General features: G+C 47.7%; 1 protein-coding gene across 5 annotated transcripts in view; it reads left to right on the forward strand.

The window, feature by feature from the left end:
- The window catches only part of LOC119445813 (pleckstrin homology domain-containing family G member 5-like), a 676,589-nt gene that overhangs the window by 597,195 nt on the left and 55,838 nt on the right, over positions 1-23,556 (forward strand). For all 5 annotated transcript variants that reach the window (XM_037710104.2, XM_037710105.2, XM_037710106.2 and 2 more), the window contains one exon: positions 3,288-3,424. In XM_037710104.2, the coding sequence (XP_037566032.1) occupies positions 3,288-3,424 (137 nt within the window). The remainder of the gene's footprint in view (positions 1-3,287; positions 3,425-23,556) is intronic.

Consider the following 23,556-nt stretch of genomic DNA (forward strand, 5'->3'; position numbering starts at 1 on the left):
CGTCGTTGATTCGTACAACTCGAGTGAAATCGACTGTCTTTTGGGCCGCCTTTGTTGGCCGGAAAAAGAGCTGTCAAGATAGGCCACGCCCTCCCCCAACCTCTGTCACCTGCAGTGTCGATTATTATTGTCCCAAGGTGAAGCCGTTTCACGGAAACTTTCGATTTGTTTTCTTTCATGTTTATGTCCTTTTTTTTTTTTTTTTTTGTCTCTCGATTTATTCGGCGAAAGCTTGGTGGCATCCCACGACGCTCGCGCCTGTAACACCGCTCTCGCTTGTCGAACGCTGCCTGCGTTTATGGGTCTTAGGGTCTTCCAGCTATTCGTATGTGTTGTCATGTCATTTCGTGGACGACGACGTTGTAAGCCGCCCAAATGCATACGTATGTGCAATCGAAGGAAAACGACAAGTGGCGTCTTTGAATTAGGACCGAAAAGCTGCCTCTGTGGCAAATTCTTCGACGAAAAAGAAAAGAAAGTGTTCGCATACGGCCTTTATCCGTGTGAAATGAAGATATTAAGTATTATTTTGCAGTTTTTACAGCGAAGCTGTATAGGGTTAGGTTCTGGCGGATCGCGTCCGCGGACAAAACGACGCGTAGAACAACAATTTTCGGCTCCATGTGCGTGGGGGTTTCCCCCTAGCTGTGCCTTAGCACATGTGTCAAAACGGATGATGGATGGCTCATTGTTATACCCCTCGCCACCACCGATGCCTCTTTCGCAAGTGTCGCGATGCTCGGCGGCGGCACGTCCCGCCAATCGTTGTAGCCCTTTATCTCGTGACGTAGAGATCGCGCTAGCGCTGTTATCAGCAGTTGCCCTTTGGACTAGCTATGGGACGGACGCTCGTTTAAGCAAATCTTCCAGGATCCTGACGTCAGGATCCTGACGATGCCGTGCAGTGTGCCGCGTCTATGAACGCTGTGGCTCATACGCTTGTCTATGACGATGGGGCGGACTTGGCGCAGCAAACGCACTACTTGGCCATCGCGCCTATCGAAAACAATACGCCGGTGTCCTTGCTCTTTGACGAACATGCCGAAGACGCTCAATATAGTCAATAATGATAATATATAAATTCACTAAAGCAATATTCACTACAGCAGACCCACCATAGTCACATGCAGCTTCGCTGGCTTACATTTTCACAGGCTCTGATTTTATATATATATATATATATATATATATATATATATATATATATATATATATATATAAGCAGTGTGTTTTGCAACCTACTTCATTAACGTTCTCTTGTCCAAGAAGGTGTGCAAAATGCGTGTCCTGAATTATTTATGGTATGCATGTCCTAAACGCAAGCAAAATAAAAAGCGCGCCCGGTACAGACACAAAATCTAAACTCGCCATTGTTTTATTAATCACGGGAACATGCTAGCACCACACAAAAATAAAGTTAAGCAAGTAACACTCACCCGCTTGGAGACCAGAAGAGAAAGAAGAAAGAGATACGAAACTGCTCAAAACGGTATTGTTGGGCTAGCTGGTTCATTATAGCGGCAAAAGGCGCCAGAGAACAAGAGGGACCCGTCTCCTTTCCTTGTCCCTCTTGTTCTCCTGCGCTGTTTGCCACTACTAAACAATAAAGAAAGTGAGAGAGGGAGTAGGGGGTGGGGGGGAGTGAAGGAAGACACAGCACAACACAACATCATAAGCAAAGTATGAGCACTATACGTACATATTTGAGTCGAATTCCCGATGTGGGAATCCTATAGGACAACTCTGTGGGCCTCGTATCAACTTGAAGCCCGACATTTTCGAAGTTAGCGAGCGATGTTCGTGCAAGACGCAGCTGCGGGAACTTGCTCAGAGCAGCGACTGATGATAGGCGCGCATTGTGAAAGCAAATGTTCAATTGTCTCACAGTGCTCAGTATCCGCAAGCCGGGTGCGAATGGCTTGGCGCAGATAGCCGATCAGGGAGCATGCTTGAATGAGAATCGAGAGATGTTACCCTGGCATGCTAGGTATACTCCAGGTGTTGGGTGCATGATAATTACGGTAACCACTGAAGCAAGCGCGTATTTTAATACAACCCAAAACGTCATGTATACGCTAAAGCAACTCAAATCTGCTCCGCGGATGCTTATCGTTACCGTGCGCCAGAATAGATGTGGCTTCGCGCGCACGAGCGCGAGTAGATTGAACTGCGTCAGACATCTTATAGCGAGAGCGAAGACAAGAGCGTCTTGTTTTTGTGAGCCAGCTGGTGGTAGCCTGGAGCCTATGCATTGGAGGAACTTACGAGTCACGTGATTAGCGATAGCGTCTCTTCTAAAAACGTGGAGTGAGCTTTAATAAATACAAGTCAAATACAACCTCATTGTCACTTGAATGTTACGAGGACACTGTCGTAAATAAGAGTGCCTGTCGAACTTCTGTTTTCGCGAGAACGATCAGCGCGCGTCGTATCTCTCTCCGTACTTAGACCGGCTAGACTCTGTAGAGCGCATTTTCAAAAGATTCTGAGACCGTGGTCTTTTTTCTTTTCTTCTTTTTTTTTTTTGCGGCGTTATGAAGACAACTAGTTCCAAACAAAATATATTTTTTACTTTACTTTTTCTTTCTTTCTCTCTTTTTTTTTGACCACAACAAGAAAGCTTAACCCTTAGTTTGATGGGGCGGGAAAATGAGGATAAGAAAGTTCTGGCAGTAGTATCAGTATTGAGCGCAGAGTGGAACCTGCCACTTATCGCTCGAAAAATCCGCGGTTCAGTTAGCCTGAGCGTTTCCCTTAAGATTGCCTCGAACCGAAGCGCTGCGGAAAAGCGGCGAGCACTACCGCCCCTTATGCATGGCGCCGGCAACGCTGATCCAGATGCGCTGTGAACTTGCTAACATCGGGTCTATTCGTGCGCTGGTGCAGTACTTGATACCAGTCTGGGTGACCGTGTGTGCGCGCAGTGTTGATTCTCCCCTGCGCGTAGAGCTTGTGTGCACATCGAACGTGTACTACATAGTTCACCGTGCACTATCATCGTCATCCTCACTCTCCTCTATCTCTCGTTGTCCTTCTCCATTCTCGTACCTAGATTAGCAGACAAAAGACAAGGCTCCTCCGGCCAACTCGTTCTGGAATGCTTTTCGTGCACAAAGAAATCTCGATCTCCCGTATAATCTTGTCCTTCATATCCGTGTAGTAGGGTAGCAAACCGGATTTCCGTCTTTCTAACCTCGCTAGACCTCTCCTCTACTTGCCCCTTCTCTCTACATACACAGCACACGTGACAAGCCGTGACTCACGCACCCTGTTCTTTCTCCCCGCAGGGATGCCCTGACGTCACTGCTCGAGCGTCGGGGCCTGGACCTGTCGGCCGTGCAGGTGCTTCAGGAGGGCTCGCGGCGGCCCGCCAACCTCAGCCACGAGACGCACAAGTTCGCCGGTCAGCAGCTCAGGGTCAAAGGTCAGTGCCGAGCACTTTCCTTCTGCGAGTTCCGGACTGCTGCGTGCAGGTCGAATGCGTGCCGGGCGGTTCTGCACACAACATTTGGCCACGCAAAACTGCCGCGCGACCGGCCGCTCGAGGCACTTTGCGTGTATTCGCGAGCTTCTTTCACGCTCGGAGAAACACTTTTATGTAGCACGTATCGAGCAACAGAAAAGCTGTATCGGGAGTTTTTATTTTTAATGTTGCTTTACAATTTTCTCGTTGACACTTTTCGTCTAATTATAACATTGGAGAAGTTGATTAATTGCGACTAAATATGCAATTAGGCGGAATGCGAAAATAATCCGAGTACCTTCGAGCGACGGCAAGCAACATTACATTGGCTCTGTCCAGCTGCGTGGCATTTGAGTATTTTTAAATCTTAGTGCATGATAGTTGGGACACCCTGTATATCGTCTATTACCACTAAAGCGTCGAGACGTATAGAAAATGATTAAGTACCGCAGTAAGCGTAGCTAGAGGCGCCGCAGGACAACGCATTGAGTAGCTGCTTTCGTGTTGTCCGCGTCAAATCGATACAATCTGTCGCATAGACTTCGAAACAATGAACTATGAAATTCAGGAGAGTAAACTAATAACGGGAGTGCCCTCGCTACAACTGTGATTTTTTTTTCTATTCGTCAGCGGCGTCCTTAATTGATCAGTTCGTTTCGTCACGCGTTTTGGCTGTATACGAACAGACCACGGCACTCGTTGAAAAAAAAAAAAAAAAGATGAAAAGAAAACACTTTGGGGGGGGGGGGGGGGGGGGGGGCGCCAGGCTTGCCTGTCCGATTGCCGTCGCAATGGGCGCCGATATACGGCAAACAAAGGCAAGTCTCGATATTTCCTCCAGTTCTCATTGGTCCTGTACGTATCAGCGCTCAGTGACCGTGCTTTCTGAAACGCGCGCTTGCGTCACCGTCTTGCAGTTTCTCGCTCTACATATCCGCCTATTTCTCTTTTATCTCCTCTCTTTTATCACCGGGCGTAATTGTAGAGTCGCTCGGATTCTGGAGGAAATGTCCAGCCTATCTCTGAACGCACTACGTTATTCTATACGGCCTGAAACGCTCGCAGAACGTCGCAGCTCCGTTTGGCGCCGGTAACGTATTGCGCTGGTGGACGTCGCGCTTCGAAACCGAGGAATAATCACCGCCTTTATTTCTGCTTACCGCTGCGCGCAACGGAGAAACCTGAATGCCGGTCGACTAAAACCGTCGATGAACAAAATATATGTAGGCACGTCGCTGCTATAGTACCTGAGTTTATAATTGCTATTGAGTTAATTATCTCATAATTGGAGCTGCGCGTACTTGTTAAGAGCGCGAAAACGCGCACGCACTCACGCACACACATACACGGAAACGAGAAGGATCGAACGCACAAATGCGTAGGTTGAACGGTATATAACAAGCGGCGCATTTTTGTGCCATTTAGAAGTATGCATCTAAACCAACTTGCACAGTTATCCATTCTATAACTGCGATCTTCATAATAAGCACGCTTGGTGATGGCGATACGCTGTGTGAATACTTGGGCTGTCTAGCGACGTCGTTCTTACCGAGTAGCTTGCGGGCAAAAAAAATTTTTTTTCGTGGTTTGGAACGACCTCTGGTGAGAGTACAAGGTCGGCTTATAGCAAGCGGTATGTCGTCTCCAATATCATCTCTATTACACCTGCTTTAGCGGCCGCAGACCATGCAGTGAATAACGCCACGTTCTTTTATTTGATGTGTTAATGACACGTTGATTTATTGTACAATATCCGTTTGGAGGTTATGTTGAAGTTCATGTCCGTGACTGGACGGATAATACGCGGAGCAGGCCCATGCAGGTGGCACGAACTGTGAAGATCAACTCCACTGTTGATGAGGTTCCGCACCTGAAAACAGCGCAAACAACAACCGAATGAGCAGACGACGAGCGATGGTGTCGTCTGGTGACATTTGCGCTGTTTTCAGCGTGGAGAATGTTTTGTCCCATCCATGCCCCCCGCCCAATATAACGTTCCATTCCGTGGCCCGTAAGATCTGAGTCGTCGTGCCGCTGTCTTCGTCGTTCACTTCGTCATTGTCATTTAAGGGGCTGCTAGCGCTGTTTCGGTTGGCACGCAAAAACGTTGTTCTGTGGCTAGTACTTTCGCTACCTTCTTGTCGAACGCTTATTGTAATGAAAGCTACATTTATAAACACATATGGCACACTGCTGTAACGCTGAGGAAGATTTAACGCGTTGTTATTTGCCTGAGGACCTTTCTTAGCTGTTTGCCGATTTTATTGCCGTTGAGGCGGTGTATATACGAGACGTGCGCGTAATTTTGCCAACCGTTCTCCCATTTATTGAACATCTTCTCCTAATTCCATGCCTGCAGCCCGCGGATTCGCTAGTACATTTTCCTCTCAACACTTCGTCTTAGTTCTTTCATTCTTTATTCTTTTTCTTTCTTTATTATTAGTACTATCATTAGTATTATTAGTACCTGTATTTCTGTTGTTGTTTGTTTAATTTTTGTTCTTTTTTTACCTTGAATCTTTCATGTCTTAGCCTGTAACAAAAGTAATGTCAAAACATGCAAAGCAACTAACCTTAGCTTTGGGACAAGTTTAAATCGTTGCTCTCATTGAGCCAGACAGGTCCTGATAATGCTCACTGCGTGCTTATCCTTTTCGCTCACCTGTTTTGGTTTTGAAGCTTAAAGTACTAAACTTCTTTCTTCTTATTATTTTTTTTCTTTTAGCGGACGAACAGGCGCGTATACTTCTGGCTCCTATGGGGCGCGGCTTGCAGGCACAGAAATCAAGTAACATCTCGAGAAGCTGGTAGCTAGAGGAGACGCATACCGTTAATCTTTCTTTACATTCCTTAATCTTTCGTCCCTTCTGCAAGACTACGCGCTGACTCGTCAGCAATATCGAGTAATTGGCGGCCGGCTTCCTGTATAGACGCTGCATCGAGTTCTCTTATCTTTTTTTTTTTCTTTCCGCTATACGCGTGTATTGCAAAAGCTTAGGCATTGCTGACGAAACGTTATCGGTTCTGCCTGCCGTGCGATGTGTAGTCATTGCGAAGGAAGGCTGGCTTAATTACATTTTTTTTTCTGGCGGCCCTCGAGACAGGTAATTAAAGACTTCGCGTAAAATGGCTCGCGTGCTTCGCGTAAAATTTGAACCGACTCAGTGTTATCCTTTCACTTCCGCTAAGTCTTTAACGCTGAAGCGAGAAACATCGTGATTGATGTTTCAGGCTGTATACAGCGATGTCTAGTACGCTACATAATTTTTTAATTAAGTTTGCGCGATGCCGTTTCCGTCACCACAATGCGATAAGCTGGTACATCGCTTTAGAGCGTTTCTTGTGCACTTCTACCCACGGTGAAGATTCACATTTTTAGTTAACCGCCACTCTTTGTCTTAAATAATCGTAATATGCCGAAAAATGATGGTAATTTGCTGTAAGTAACTAACAAAAAAAATAAGCAAACCATCGAAGCCCACGTGGTTCTTGCCGTCAATTACGGTAAAAAAACGCCCATGACCATTGAGAAGAACGAAGTGAAATTCCCGTTATAGATTTCAGCGTATTTATTGCGCGATTGTGCCGTTTTTCTACTGAAAGAACATTTTCAAATCGCGCTTAACTTGAGCTCTGAGCGCTGAAAATGATTATAAGTAGGGGTCCCGCTCGAGTAGTGAAATGTCCGAATTGAATCGAATACAAATATTCGAGAAGAATGACCTCCGAATATCGAATCGAATATTGAACATTTCCTCGTTTCTAAAAAAAAGCGAAATTTAAAGCTTGCGTGGAGTCTCAGCTTTCTGTAAAGTGGGGCTTCTTTACATTACCTGACACATGCATATAATACCGCTCTTAGCTGGACGTCGGGTCAACCGAGGGTGTTGTGAGTGAGAGACGACTGTTTTCTGTTACGGGCTTCCCTGGAGCGTGATCTCTCGAAATGTCCATATCACTCGCATCAACCTCAGTCCTACTCCACACTACTACGATATGCTTCGTTATCGCTCATGTTCGAACACAAACGAATATTCGACAATTTCGAATAGCGGATTCTCGAATCGATTAATAGCAAGCTCTGTTAGATTTCTATTCGATTCAAAATTTCACGCACCTCTACTTGTAAGGGTTCTGCTCTAAAATACTGCGTTGTGCGCAATGCGGAGGTTTAGCAGCGTCATGCTGATCAAGACGCAAAGTCGAATCTTGGCGATCACTGTATATGCACGTACATTATCCGAGTCATTCGGGCTTAGCGCAGAAGGCGAGCTGTCATCGGTGATGTGGTCCCGCACCGAGGCCGGACTGTCCGCTCAGAAACAGGAAGTAATCAGGGTTAAGGGCAAAAGATGGATGGGCGCCGAAACTCTGAGAATTAATTGACCTTGTTTGCCCAGTCTAGCCTTCTTTATGTGAGCGTCCGTGAGTTCGCTTTCAGTAGCCACGTTCTTCTTCTTCTTCTTCTTCTTTATCAGCTGCGAAAGTTTAGAAGTTTGGCCACTGAAAGGGGCCTGTTGTCCCAAGATCTTCGGGGTTCTTAGCTAAGAAAAACAATAGCAAGAGAGGATAGTAATGAAGTAACAAAGCACCAACGAAACGAGTCGGTGGATCGCGAAGAAAAACAGATTGAAAAGGGTTCTCTGGCGTAGTCAGCAAGAGGTCGTCAGGGTGGTTCGGAGGAAAGTAAGTACACCTATAAAAATTCGTATGCTTACGTATTATTCACTGCATCGAAGGCCCGCGATATGCTTCAGCGCCCATAACGGATTCACCTCTGTCTTTGCTTAGTGTGTTCTGTAATCTTTTTCCGTTCTTTCTTTCTTTCTTTCCTTTTTACATTCCACGTGCTTTCTTCTGTTGTGTGTCTTATCGCCTTCTGATCTCCGTTCCCCTGTCCCACGAAGCCACTATGCGTCGTGTTGTTTCTGTTGGTTGAAATGTCAGGTCTGTCTCCTTTCTTCTCTGCAATCTTCCGCTTTTCCTCTCTAGCGAGCTTACAGTGTCTATATGTATTTAAAGATATATATAATTGAGCATTATGTCGTCGCCGTATTATCCATACGGATAATACGGCGACGACATAATGCTCAATTATATACATTTTTGTGCTTCAGTGCATAAAGCAACATTTTGTGAAGAAAGTAACTGGAACGCCACTGCATTTCTCCGAAAAGTTAGGGAATTAATATCTCGAAACTGGTGTCATCACGAGAATTCGTTTCAAATGGATCCGCCCTGCGAACTCCCAGGTTAGAATTTGTAAATCGCAATATGGGCCATAAGGTAATCAGTTAAAAAACTTAATTCGTGAACGTTGGTAATTAATCGACTATGCATTTCAATTTTTTGTGAAAGTAATGACAGCGCCTCTTCGAGTAGACCAGCTCATGAACTAGAATTGCGCTATCGACCACAGGAAACATTAAAAAATTTTTGAAGTGTTCGCTGAAACACCCGGTATATCGCACCTTAATCGCATCTTTACCTTTTTTTTTTTTTTTCAGCAGGTGTTAGAACGACCAATCAGTAGAGCAGAGAATATTTAGCGAAAGGCAGGGCGGGGCCAACTGTCGAGCGTGTACGCGCACGTCCGACAATCTACTCCGCACGTAGGTATAAAGACAGAGCAGAAGAAAGGAAATGCAAAGTACAGTCTTTCCTTACCGTTAAACAACAGTAAACGGGACCGAGCAGACCATGTCAAACTCTATGACGTCATCGCAAGCTGGTGCGGGAGATTTACTGCGGCTCCGCCGCCGCCTGTAATTTGTGTTCCCTTTCGTCTCGATTACCGAACCTCCTCTCGCTAAAACAGCGGCTGTCTTGCTATCGCGCCAGCGTAGTTTGCTAACGCACCTTCACATATTTATTCCTCTTCAGTTTTCGTTTAAAATTGCAATCGTTCGCTGCGGCGCCTGCGCTTTGAGCATTCGAACGGTCGCCGTGTTGTAGCAGGCAGGTATAACCTTGCCTCGAAGCAGGATTATGTGTACATGCACAGAACCGTACATAATATTTATCCCTCTTTCTCTCTCGATCATAGGGCGCCGAAAAAAAAAAAAGAATGCTGCATGTTATGCTATACAAAGTTGCGAAACGGGATCTCGGAGGAAACAAAGTTCCAAGGCACGGTCTTGAGGCCATTTGACCAGGGATACGTATACAGTTTGCCCGACGTATAGTTTGCGTCGCCCCGTTGAAATAGAACGCTGCGCAGTCGCGCACGGTCGCACAATCCGCATAATTCCAGACTTCAAGACCAATCGATCTGCAAAGCGAGCCCGCGGCGTCCACAAAGAAGCGACTGAAAAAAAAAACGAAAAGTGAAGTATGGTAATACAGAAACGAGAAAACAGCGCGCTGCTACGCCCACCATTTCTTGGTCATCCGACCTTTCGCTACTGTGACGCTTGGCGTGCGCGCGTGGACATGTGAAGCAAAGAAACCACCGCATTCAAATGCAGATGCTGTGACTGTCTCTTTCTTTCTTTCTTTCTTTCTTTCTTTCTTCGAGTACATGAATGTTCTCGCCATGCTACTCCCCAAATGTAGATGTCGCTTTCTCCGCCGGGAACCGCTGTTTACCCTTACGTTGCCCGTCTCACCCTGTTACCCTCAGGGCTGATTTGTTCCTCTTTCCCGTTAGAACTAGGGGCAGGTCTGGATAGGAATGGGCCGGGTGGGCGAGGCACCTTGATGTCGCACTTTTTTTTTTTTCATTGTTCCGAGGTTACTTTCTCGCTGTTCTTGCCTCATTCTTACTTGGCCCACTTCGTCGTTTCTGCTGCTGCTGCTCCACGATGTCACAGCTGTATGTCCTTTCCCACGCCTCGTTTGTTTATTCCAAGCCTAAAAGGTTCTCGCTGACGTTTTATGCTCTCCCCGTTTTCCTTTTTTTTTCTCCTCCTCGTTTGTTCCAAGTTTCTGGGCCAACGGAAATGACCCTCCATATTGCCTAGCCTAAAGGAGGAAAGGTCAGGAGAAAGATCGAGGCACACAGAGCACGCGCGAGAGTGAGAGAGACTCCCTATTTGGGGACGTGATAACGGCGTGTTCCGACGCATTCTCCCTGCCATTACCCCGGTGTCAAGCTAAACGAGAGAACGCGCTTTGTGAAAGGCTTGGCAACAGCCATGCGATCACCTTGCTGTTGCTGATTACTGTTTGTATACGTCATCAGACACGTGTTTGAATGCCCGAATGCAAGCAAGCGGCTCTCGTTGTGACTTCGCGTGCGGCCTGCGACAGCTCTGAGTGTATTTTGGACTGTGCGAGGCGGTTTTATTGCGGTAGCAATTATATGGACACTTCAGGTGCATTTATGCCGTCGTCGTCGCCGTGAGGTTCCGTATAAAGTCCAAGGGCTATAACACCGTCGCTGCGCGCCCTACGCTGTATGTGCGAGGGGAAGCGTGCGAGGGGAGCCGGCGATCGCGGCTCAATCTCGCCCACGCGAAAGGGAGGAAATCGGGCAGGAAACGCGCCGTCTTCTGCTACGCGCGAGGCACCCAACGTTGCGAGGCATCGGGGGGAGGGGGGCATTCTACTGCGGTTGCAACTGCGTATATATGTGGCGGCTGCGCGCGGTCGCGCGTCCGTATGTTGAGAGCGATCTGTGTTGTAGGCAGAGTCTAGGTGCGTCGGCGGCTCGTAGCTTTGTGCGTGCAGTGTGTTCTCGGCGCTCTGTCTGCGTTGAAGCGATAGAGAACACGGAGGTCACTTCGCTCGCTGCTGCTGCCGCCGCGCTTTCTCACGCTAGCGTTTTGACAGCGAGTGTCCGCGGTCATCGAATGTGATGTGCTCATGTTTGATGTGCGCGCTAACAACATGCTCGTTAATTTATTTAGCGAGCGAATGTTTACAAGTTGATACTGCCGATAAAAGTACTGTCCTTACGGCGTATGGCTCTCTGCTAATTGGCTGTCGCAATCGATGCTTCGCCTTTCGGGCGAAACTGCGACTTTTTTTGAAGTAAGGAATAAAAGAACCAGGCCGCGAAAGGATAGAGACAATCATAGGTGGCGCTGAAATCTGGAGACAGACGAGGAGAAATTGTAATGGAGAAGATAGCTGCTTTTTGTGTGCACTGACTTACATGATGTCCCGTCGATGGCAACGTGCAATTGAGCACACCGCTGCGGGGTAGCAACGGTAGCCACACATGCGCAGGCATATCGCGTGTTTTTTTTTTTTTTTTTTTTTTTTTTCCTGCAGCAGTCATTCGAACGGGAACGGCCGTCGGTTCAGGCCCGTCCCGTCAAACTTATATCCACCGCTTCTAAAGGCTGCGGAGCGCATATACGTATACTATATACGACTGCCAACGATAGAAGAGCCAAGTCGAAGACGTCTACTTATATATATACTGCGTCCTGCGTATAATATAGGTGCGCACACGCGAGGGCCCTGCGTTCGTCGGCAAGCATGCGCCGAGAAGGCCCGTTGTTTCACCGTCTTGGCGGGGTGGCGCACAATGTATAAGCGAGATTGATGATGCGTCCGCTCGAGAAGCGTGCCTGCGCGCGCCTGATCTCGAGCGAGTCAGCGGCGCTCCTTCTTCGTGTAGTATACGTATACACATTCACCGTGTACGTACGTACATGTGCACTACGGGCTTGTTTTTGCCGAGAATGCCTCCTCTCCCCGCTTCGGCCCTTCCGCGAAGGATCCCTTCTTTTTCTTCCGCTGCTCTCTTCCGCGTCTTTATAGCCGCATCTCTCTCTCTCCCTCTTTGAAATGAGCGATAGGAAGAAGAAAATGGAAAGAAAGAAAGCTTAGACGCGCTCTGCTGTAGTGTGTTTGTCCTTAACGTTGTTGCCTTCTCTGTGCGTAACGTGTTTTGTTCTGACTCTCGTGTACGGCGCAGCGTCTTGGCGTCCTTCTCGCGTGTCGTTATTCTTTCTCTGCGCCTCTCTCTCTCTCTCCGTCCGTTGTTCTCTTGACGCGCTTTGTGCGAGAGAGCGAGGATAAGCATTGGAAGGATGACCGGCCGTAGTATACGCACACACTGTGGCGCGTGGTCCGAGAAACAATGGTTTCTTCTGTGACGCGCGGGGCACTCCGCAGCTGCCGCGCCTTGCACCTTGATGGACGACACGGCTTTTTCCCTCGTTCTGCTTCGCTGTGGTGTATGTGCACCAGTTCGTTTGCCAACGCGTTGACGGCCGTAATCGCCGTCAGGCAGCGACGTACGCCGCCCGGCTGGGTCTGCTTTTTTTTTTTCTTCCGTGAGATTCGTATGCCACGATATCTGTCTCGAGAGTTTTTATGGAAGAGAGCTGTCTTAAAGGCTGTAAGGGCAGTTTGTCTTTTTTCGCTGGCTGAGAAAAAATGCGCCGTTTTTTTTAAGGTCTCTCGTGCACCGCAGTTCTCTCTGAGGAGCGGTCGCTCGTGATCTTCCTTGCAATAGGGTGGATAGGTGGGCTAGTTGGAATTGCGTTAATGTATCGAGAAGAGTATTGTAGAGGAGGAAGGGAGGGCACGTGTGTGTTGTGTGCCCCTGGGTTGCGTATATCATGCACTATATTCCAATAAGTCAGTGCCGTGTATTGTATTGCACACTGCGGCCTGCAATTCGTTTCAAAATTGACTCCCAAGCGATTATGTACGTTATAGGTAGTATAGGAATTGTGTGTGGAAGTGGTTTAGACACATTCTCATCGTCGTCTGTCGAGAAAATTGACGCTGGTTTTACCCGCACCGTTGTGTCTTGTCGTCCCAGATGACAAAAAGATTGTGCGGAGTGTGTTTTGAGTACCGCGAGATGACGAGAAAATTCGGAATACAGCACTGAGGTACCAACCCACCCTACTGTCTGTCACACCTTTATCTCTGTGTTTATAGGCAAACGAAAGTGAACAAACATAACGTCACGGTTACTTTTTTCATGTTGCCTTTAGCATCTAGTCGCGGTTCCTAATTCCTAACAATCCAGTAGGTAATAAGAACCAACTCGAAAAAAAATTATGTCCATCAGCTGCAAGTTTTCGGGGGCTCATGAGGATATAAACAGAATCGTCAGACATGCTGTAGCAACGCTGTTCTATACAGAACTTTACATAGCGGCATTTCCAAACCTATTTGCCGAATTTGAACAGACCAGAATTGCAACACACGCCACTCCAACATAATCACCCACTTACTTTACGTTGTATCGTGCCAGGTTGTGCCTTTCGAAGCCTCCCACGCTTATTCAAGTCCTCAAGGAGCCTCACTGCTCGCTCAGTAAATAGAGATGGACCGTCAGCCATCCTAATTAACGCAAGTGATTTGCATTTTCGAGAACGCCGCAGCCCTGCGAGACCGACATTGCTGCAGCTCGCACGCGCTGAAGCCTGTTCTCTCTGGCGTAAAGCGTAAGCAAGCTAGGTTTCCGTGTGTAGTCTTCGCAGTGAATTGGCGCGTGGGGCTTTCTTGTGCTGTTTCTCATGGTGCACTTTGTTGCCAAACTTTCACTTTCGAGGAGTCGGTACATATGGTGCCGCCGCGCAGACTGATACGTTTCACAATTTCCTCCCATTTCTGTACTTGGCCGAGATATCACTGCGACTTTTGTGACTGACTCTATCTGACCTTGAAACGGACGCTGGACCTCTCCCAATCAACACAACACAAACCCCTGAACTTCTTATTTTCACACATCCATGCAACAGCTAGGCTTGCTCTCGAAGCACCACTCGCCAGTAGTTGTTTTTCAACCGTCAAGATTAAAATTTCGGTACCAAACAGCCGTTTTTATCACCTAAAACAAGTAATTCTCCGAGAATTGCGTCCTGTGCAATTCTCCGAGAGTTGAGCCTTTTTTTCCTTTTTTTTCTTTTTATTCGTCTGTCCACCTTCATTGGGGAATTTATTTACCTTCGTCTAATCTGTCGCCTAACTTCATGTATGCGAACACACGTCAAAACTCAGCTTTTTCAATAAAAAGCTTTCTTTCTGTATCTGCCTGCGCACGTATAGGTGGATGGATGGATGCTTTGAGCGTCATCTTTGAAACGGGATGGTGGGTGGCGCCACCTAGCTATTATTATCGTGCCTAATGTCCTACCTATATTTTTGAGACAGATACAAAGAATTCCCAGCATGAATCGTTTTGAACCATTACAGGAAACTCTGTTTTTGTACTCTCGCTACGGCGCTTAGAGCCGCAAACTTTCTGGGTAATTTGGCGGTGCTTTATATAGGCTGTGCTCTAATATGTTTTCTTGGAAAGCATGCCAGTAATTAAAGTGCGTGCCGCCCGTAAGCTTAATTCGTAAGTTTATTGATCTACTTATCACGCGTTTCCAGCAAGCGGTCTTGGTTGCAACTTACGAAAGGCCTGGCACTTCGAAAGTAAGCTTACACGAATAAGAGCAAAAATAGAGATGAAATGCTGTGAGGTTAACCAGAGTAACCGTCCACTTGGCTACTCAGCGCAAGGAGAGATATTGTAGAAAAGTGGTGTATAGTGGTTGTCGCCATAATGATGATTATGATTCCCATAATAATAATTTATAAAACCCTTAGATATTCTAGCTGGCTGTATACCTTTTAGGCCCAAAGGGCACTATACATAAAGGGGGAGGGGTGGGAATGTGTTCAAAATTCAATAAATAAATGTATACTACACAACCGCTATACTCACGTACACTTCGAAGGTGCAAATACTCATTGCGCGAAGATGTACTGTTCAACATCACTGCAAAAAATGGGCGTGATACGAGACAGTAACGACAACTCTGTCATGTTAGCTTTAAAAGTGCACCCTTAAGTGGAGCTGCGCGTGCTTTCTTGTTTGGACGAATCGGGCCACCTCGACTTAGGTACGCGAGCTCGCTAAGTACACGAAAACTCCATGCTTCGGTTCCTCGCTCGCTGTGGTGGTCACGCTAAAAGAGCATCGCCGTCTCCTGTAAACAAAGCGCTCGCATCGTCTGCGAGGGAACGTCATCGTTAGGCCATCGATCGACGCTCCTTGACGACCCTGCGTGGTCGTTAAGGGGACGCCCACTATACTGCGAGCTGTCCTGTCCCGTCGTCGTATATACCATATAACTAGGCAGTGAGTCACAGGAGGAATTGAAGCACAAAGTTTGTCGTTTGTGTTGCCTTTGCGGGGACCGCGGCGTGTCCGTTGTTTGTCGCCGACCCGTTGCGACGCGGTCCTTCTTTCTTTCTTTCTTTCTTTCTTTCTTTCTTTCTTTCTTTCTTTCTTTCTTTCTTTCTTTCTTTCTTTCTTTCTTTCCCTTTCGTGCGTGTGGTTGCAGACCGGACGTTTGGAAACCCGGCGCAGACGTTGTTGCGTGCGAATGAACGTCCTGCAGTGTGCCCTGGAGTACTCTGTACTATAGAACTCTGTACTCGAGTCCTGTGTACTATAGTTGAAGCCGCCTTTGTTGGTAGATCTCTGTAATTATAGTCATCTACCCACGAGAGAGCATCGGTCGTTAGTAACCTACGCTCCTCCATGCTTCGAGTCTTAATGCGATACCATTTATGCGTGGCTCTGAGGGCGTGGAGACGGCGCTGTGGAAATTATTTTGTTTACCTATGGTCTCTGTGTTGGAAAACGTAGGCACAAAACACATTTTTAAGAAATGTATAGAAAACCGTTAAGTGTATTTCTGGGTTCAGAAACCATGCAGTTAATGGGACAGCGAAGACCAATATTAAGTTAAACTATATTGCTAAACTTAAAAGTCAGAAATTTAGAATACGCCAGTCTCATTTTTCAGCAGAGCAATGGTAATCCAGAAACGACGCCGAAACACAGTTGCGTATGCCAGCTAAAAAAAATAGTGCACCATGGCAGATCTGTGTGCCGCTCATAGATATTCTCGGTGCCTGTTATGGGCGCTGGTAATTTCTTTATCGAATGAAAAGGCCGATAAATTATTCGAAGTTGAGCAAAGTCTCAACCTAGAAACACGTTAGTGGATCTTTTGTGATAGATACAGGGCCCAGGTATTCGAATATTCATTATAATTCAGGGACCAGAGACTATCGTTATCGGTGCCACGTCTTCGGTGCGAAATTCAAGAACAACGGGAAATGCGGCTTTCATCTCCTCCGTCAATAATCAAACCTTCTTTCGCTAAACAAGTTTGCAAAATTACTTTCGAAAGAATGACTATGCCCGTCCATACCTGACTTATTTACTCTCTCTTTAACTCGCTCTCGGGACAGCCACACAGTCGCGCATTCACATGTTGACGTACATGCAAATTTCGCTGGCGCGTTTCGCATTAGCGACACCAAATGCGGACGGCCTGCGCTCGTCAGACTGCTGTATAATGCCGCACATAAAACGCGTGTGACTAGCAGCATTTTGCGGCTTAGCACCGCCGTGGTAAATTAACACAGAAACTTTCGCATATGTATGCAAATTTGAACAACTCCACCGAAGACAGATAAGCTGTAAAAGAAGTTATCATGCTATCCAGAAGTCCTGTGGGTCTATATAACTTCAGTATTTGCAAACGCTTCATTATATCCGACACAAATACTTCGCTATAACCGAGGTACTTTCATGCGCGCTACTGTATCCGAGCTTGGCATTTTACTATTGACTATAACCACGCATGTATACTTATATAGGCTGCGTGGTCTCCGTAGTGGTTTAACACTGTGGAGACCGCGCAGCACATATGAGTATACGGGGTTATAGTGAATAGTAAAGTGCCAAGCTCGGATATAGTAACGCGCATGAAAGTACCTCGGCTATAACGGTGCAACTCATTGCAATATCTTTCAATCTCGTGCAATATCTTCACTATACCCGGTGCAATTTATTCGCTATACCCGAATCTTTTCACGCGCTTCACTATATCCGCGGGCTTAGTGCACCCACACTGTCCGCTATATCCTGCTATGTTTCTGTACGCGGCGTATATATAGTCGATACCGACCACGCCGCCACGCGAAAACAGTTGAGAACTCGCCTATCGCGGCTTCGCGCTGCGTGGTGTAGTATGTAGCGCTTTATGCGCCGCATATAACAGGCCGTGCGCCCACACAAACCGGCAGCTTCCTCGCCTATCTGCATCTGTCGTTTATCACATTAACCGCACGAGGCAGAAAGGATATGAAAGCGGTGGCTACTATACCACACTGCCGCGGGAAGCGCTGTATGCGCCCGCCTGGTCTTGATGAGCGGCCAAACATTTACTCTCTCTCTCTCTCTCTTCCGCTCATTAGAGAGGCCGGCGCCTGAGTCATCGAGAGCTGCGACGTGTGTTGCCACACCGAGAGCGAGGCTGAAGTTTCGTCCATGTCAGAGTTCGTAACTCATTTTTTCGCTCGCGTTCGACGGCTAGCGCGGGCGTGTTTACGCATGCTCGCGAGCAAGGCGCTTGTCTGCACGAAGCCGTGGTCGTGGGATGCAGTTTGCCGAGACCGCGAGTCTCTCGTCACATATAGACGCAGTCTCCTGCGATTCCGTGAATGGAAGAAAATATACGCGGTCACATAAACCTTTCTTGATGAAGCTTTACTCGCACATTTGAGAGAGATATATGTATACGCAGGACGGTTAGTCGCGTGTTAGAACATCTGACGTGGCAGCGTGTATCATCGTTATCTCAGCTGCTAAATAAGTGCTTGCTTGCGACGGGATGTGAGAGTAATCTGCTGCGGCGGACACCGTGGCTGTCACAAACAAAGTGGACGCCCGAATTATTCCGCGGCAACAGAGATGGAGCCTTCCAGTGGTCCCGAGGGCTGACCAACTTAAATTCTGCTTAACTTGGCTGATATGGTGAAAAGCAGCGTATTTTGTATCACGTAGTTAAGTCGGTCCCCTGGTTAAGTCGGTTCTAGTCAGTGAGATAATGTACTTGATGAAAATCTGGACATGTTATACGCTTGACAGGCTGCTACAGATTTGCGTAACGAAAGACGAGAAGAAAGAAAAAAAAGTGAAAGAAGTTTGCGCCCCGCTCCCTCCGGGCTTTCTGACATCCTCACTGACTGATTCACTGTCGGGACCTTGAGGGCCTTGAGTGGCCGCTACACAAACTCTATATATATAGTATACAAGAACAGAGGGAGTACCGCCGACACACTTACGCGGGAGTATACGCTCGTTAGCATCTTACTCTATTTCCGACAGTTCTCGCACTCTCCGATGGGTGTACTCGTCAGAGTGAACTTGCGTACTCCATTATGAGCGTAAAATAAGTGTCAGAAATTCGGAAGAAAAACTCCCTCGGGTAAGAGGAGTTGCTGTAGCGCTCCCTTTTGTTGGTTTTTGTTGTTGTTGCACTACAACTATTTGACGCTGTTGTGACGCGGAGAAAGCAGCGCGGTTTCGCTTTCCTTCGATTCGCTTTACTCTTTTGTTTTTAATCGTTTCCTCTTGCGCTCAGTGACCAGCGTAAACACGCGCATCCGTCATTGGTTTACCTTGCTCGCGAGCGATGCATCCATGTTTCTCTGCTACGCGGCGCTTGTGTGGTTGGTAGTCTCGAGTGAACTCATTTGGGGGCTCGGGGCCTCCAGGCTCGAGCCGCGGGTCTTCTCCGCTTCCCCGTACGAAAACAAACAAAGACCGCGCGCGCCCACACATACGAGAGGCCACACACAGAACCAGTGGTTGTGTGTCCAGGAGATCATCCGTTCTCCGCGGGCAGTTTTAGTTTCTGCCGCAGTTCTTCTGTGCAGGAAGGTGAAGGAGACGCGCAGGGTGGAAAGGCGAGGAGGTTGCGCTGAGGCGGCGGGGAAACCCCAAGACGAAACAAACGGCTCGCTTGGAGCGCCAGCCAGCCTTGAAGAAAGAATCCTCGCCCATTCAAGGCCGCGCTTCCGGGTTCAACTCTGGAATTTTTTACTTCTTTTAGCGAACGAGACGAGGACGTCTGGGGCCGCCTCGCTTTTACAGGGCGCTTAGAACGCGCCGCGCCGGTCTCGTACGCTCTTGACTGACAGTTTGAGGTCCCACGAGCGTTTCGAGAAACGTATGTACCCGAACGGCGATCTGGGAACGGTGTTTCGCGTGCCTGTAGACACGAGACTTCTATTCCCGAGGAAAACTTGCGTGCGTACGATGTGAAAAAGAACGATTGATGAAGTATAACGACCCAGTACAGCACATAGAAGTAACGACCGGTGGCGTAGCCAGAAACGTTTTTCCGGAGAAGGGGGTCAGACTGCATACAGAAATTTCGGGAAGGGGGAGGGGGTAAGGTGCATCCCCCCCCCCCTTTTGGCTGCGCCACTGGCCTATGGATAGAGCTGCCTGTAGTAGTGGCCTCCGGGGTAACTCTGACTACCTCGCCTTCCTTAAAGAGCACCTAACGCTTGGCACGTGAGAGCTTTTGCATTCCACCCTTAGGAGAATGCGGCCACCGCTGTTGGCAGTAAAACCCGCTGTAGCCAGCGATCCACCGTTGCAGGTTCCCTTAGGAAGGGTTAATTCAGAGAAGGCTTGTCTTTACGTGAGCGGTGTCGGAAAGGGGAAAGTGCATTTATAAGAGACTTTCTGATATCCGCGGTGAGAAAGGACTTCCGTCCAGCCGTACGTATAGCTCGTCTGTGCACGATGATGTCACGCGGAGTTGGTTTTGTGTTGACGTGGTTATAGATAGGTGGCGACCGATGGCGCACGTCGTTTGGTTACAGAAAGCCGTAGTTCGTCCTGAGTGATACCAGATCCACACATGCTGGCGCGCGAAACGTGATCATTTTATTGCTGATTATTTAGTGCACAAAACGTGCTCTGTACTGCAAGCACAAATTCTCTGGATAGCGCACGTAACCTTCCAAAATCTATAGGGCGTGGTCTCTGCACGCATAGTAAAAAGCTTAGGCGCAGTTTTTCTGACTTCGCGGTGACGACTATAATAAGTTAACGGTAAGGCTTGTTGCACGAGCGCGGTCTTTATACGGTCGTCTGTATACATACGGCATTATCAATGTTTGCTGTTGAAGTGACATAAAGTAACCAATTAAAAGCACACACTTTGCTTGGGCTGAACGAACTGATGCACAAGGTCAAAGTAAGTCGGCTGCGCCGTTGCATCGGACATTCAAACAGCACCACACACTGCGAACACACTGTTCTCTATAGGCCATGAATGTTACAACTCAGCCATAGACGGACGAGCAATCTGTGCTGACACTGCAAGAGATAGAAAGAAGGCATGTCTTATAGAGGAGCTCAGTGGGATTGGTGCAGACACCGTAGCTCCGCACGAACCAGGCACACAGCAAATACAATCTGAAGGAGCGTTCGCACGCAAGCGACCCGGCTGTATAGTACGTGGCCCTCGTTGCGTCATTTTCGCTACCGTGGGAGCGCAACTCCTTACTGCATTTGTAGCGCCAGGCTTTCATCGGTTTGAAGGGTGCGCGCACTTAGTTGCTCGTGGAGGGGGATGCGTCTCAACCCATTTCCCCTGGGCTCCGGAAAGTAGAGACGCGAAGTGACGCCATGGATGTCTGTCGAAATCCGCTAAAGAGGAAATCGGCCTCTGTACAAGGAGAGGGGGGATGGTGTAACGTGACCTGCGTGTGTTCGCTTTCAGAGTGAAAGCCGATCGGAAAGAGCATGAACTGCCGGCATCGTTGTCTGGCGGCCAGACACCTCTGACAAACCTTTACTATACCGCGCCTGATATTCACCGCTAAACAGTAAAAGAAACCTGGCAACTGCAGTGAAAAACCTACGTCCTCGCTAGCGCAATCGTGCGAGTTCCGAGTTGTAGGTCTACTTTGCTATGCGAAGCAGACTTCCTTTCAGGTGTCATTGGAAAAATATAAAAGTTAGGCTGTTCGGGGAAAACTTTCCCTTTAGCTTGGTAGTTGCGGAGGAGATCCCTCAGAAAGTATTTACTTTGAGACCTCCTCTACCGAAAAAAATTTTGTTTTTCTCGCGTATGCTAATTGTAACTACAGTCTTTGTCATCTCTCTAAGCTCCTGTATACCGTCTCTGTACTTCTCGTTCACACTGACAGTGAGTAGAACGATGTTGAGGGAGAGAGAAATTTGAAGAAACGTTGATCGGTTGGCTTGACGGATCAAGTTCTCGGCTGCCAGTGAGCATCGAATGACATTTACATTATCGCATTTATAACATTATGCTTCGACCGCGACAAGTAACCACCATATCACCGCTGGCTTCTTGTCCATTCCGCATTACTTTGCGAGCACAGTTTATTTGAGCAAAAAGCATGCAAGCAAAAACAAGATGGTGACCTTCACTGTGGGCCGCTTTCGCATTGAACGAGTTCAAAGCCGAAGGAATCGCTGAGTAGTAAGTGGTTCGTATGGAAAAGGAAAGGTTGACGCTGAAGTCTGCTTTCGTCTGCACCCGATTCTTTCTTTCTTTCTTTCTTTCTTTCTTTCTTTCTTTCTTTCTTTCTTTCTTTCTTTCTTTCTTTCTTTCTTTCTTTCTTTCTTTCTTTCTTTCAAGGCGGAGGAGAAACATGGATGGTGGACGGAGAGCAGTACAGTTAGTTAGCTTGGAGGAATGGTTATGAGCGGGAAAGTACGGTTGTTTTTCCCGCTCCTAGAAAGCAATTCCATTTTCGAGGTTTCCCCCCTTAAGCACATTAGCCCAAAGCACGGAATGCGGAGAGCCAAGTGCTCTGAGACGTCCGCGTGTCGCCTCGCTGGTGAAGCGGACGGCGACAGGAGAGGACACGGCGCCGTACCGCGAGCCTCGAGGCCGCTCTTCTCGAGGTTTCTCCTTCCGCCTCAACCGGCGAGCGGCCGGGCGGCCGCAGAGAGTTTCCTAAAAAAAAATCCTAATACAGCGAACTCTGGCGATATAGTGTCTATAAGAGCTTTGCAAGCGTGTTTATAGTTCAGCCAATGGGAATGATGTTTATTTTAGTACATGTTCTTAGCCTTAACTTCAATATATGACTTCAAACGGCGCTCTGACTTCGCGAGTTTTTCGTTTTCGACAAAATATTCGCGTTATAAGGTGCAACAATTCGCAGTGATTATTCGCGTGCGCGGATTCTTATTATCGTCTTCCGCACTTCGAAAAGTAGGTCAGTGCAGGCAGATAAGGCGGGGTATAAACAAAGCCGCAAGCGCATGCGCAGTACCATGGCCCCAAGCTCTAGGGGTCCCCAACGCTTGCGTCCCCCTAATCTAAACATCTCTAATGATTAGACAAATCCATGTATGCTAACCATCATTTCCAAGGCAGCTGAATAGTCTCTGCGCCTTGTGATTCTCGTAAGGAATTCGATAGGCCGGCCGCGGCCCTGACTGCGCTCAGCGTGAGACGTATTGAGACGACGACGCGGACCGCTTGACTGGCGAGTGCGGCGCACGACGTGCTCGCGATGTGGTCGCCTCGCGGTCGGTCGCTCGCCGGGCGTTCGGTCTTGACCCAGATCCCTGGAGCGGCACGCGCGCGCCGACTGCATGCAGTGTCACTTGTCGGGGCCCGGCACGATCTCGTGCAGTGCGCGTGTCGCGACCGCGTTTGCGTCCAAGGAGGCGCGTACTTGGTTTGCGCTAGCCCAAGGGCGCGCTCGTGGCGGCGACGTCCGGTGTGACCATGTGCTGCGTGTCCCTATATATGAGGTGGCCGCGACTGCGTCGGTGCGCCACGCCCGTCCGCTTATACAGGGTGTTTCATTCTAGCTGCACCAAATTTTTAAAAATTGCCCGTGGCACATAGCACAATTATAATTCTTGATCTAAACTACTCGATGAGGCGGTCATTACTTGCACGAGGAATCAAAATGCCTAATTGAATAATTAACATAATTACGTTTATTTATTTATTTATTTATTTATTTATTTATTTATTTATTTATTTATTTATTTATTTATTTATTTATTTATTTACCCTCTGGGCCGAAGCATTACAGAAGGGAGTGGGTAGAGAACAAACATAGTGCACAATAATATGACAAGGCATGGTAACACCTAATTATACAACGTTAGCTAAGACAGATTTAAATCGGGTGTTATCATTAATGGAAACAATGTCGGGAGGAAGGCGATTCCAATCTTGTGAAGTTCGAGGTAAAAAAGAGAAAAGAAAGGTTTTAGTATGACAATGGCTCGATACCAACCTTAAAGCGATGCTCAACACGGTCAGATATATAATGTGGCTGAAGAATGAATTCGTCACGGAGGGATCGGT

This window comes from Dermacentor silvarum, chromosome 3, assembly GCF_013339745.2.
Source record: "Dermacentor silvarum isolate Dsil-2018 chromosome 3, BIME_Dsil_1.4, whole genome shotgun sequence".
NCBI classification, from domain to species: Eukaryota; Metazoa; Arthropoda; class Arachnida; order Ixodida; family Ixodidae; genus Dermacentor; species Dermacentor silvarum.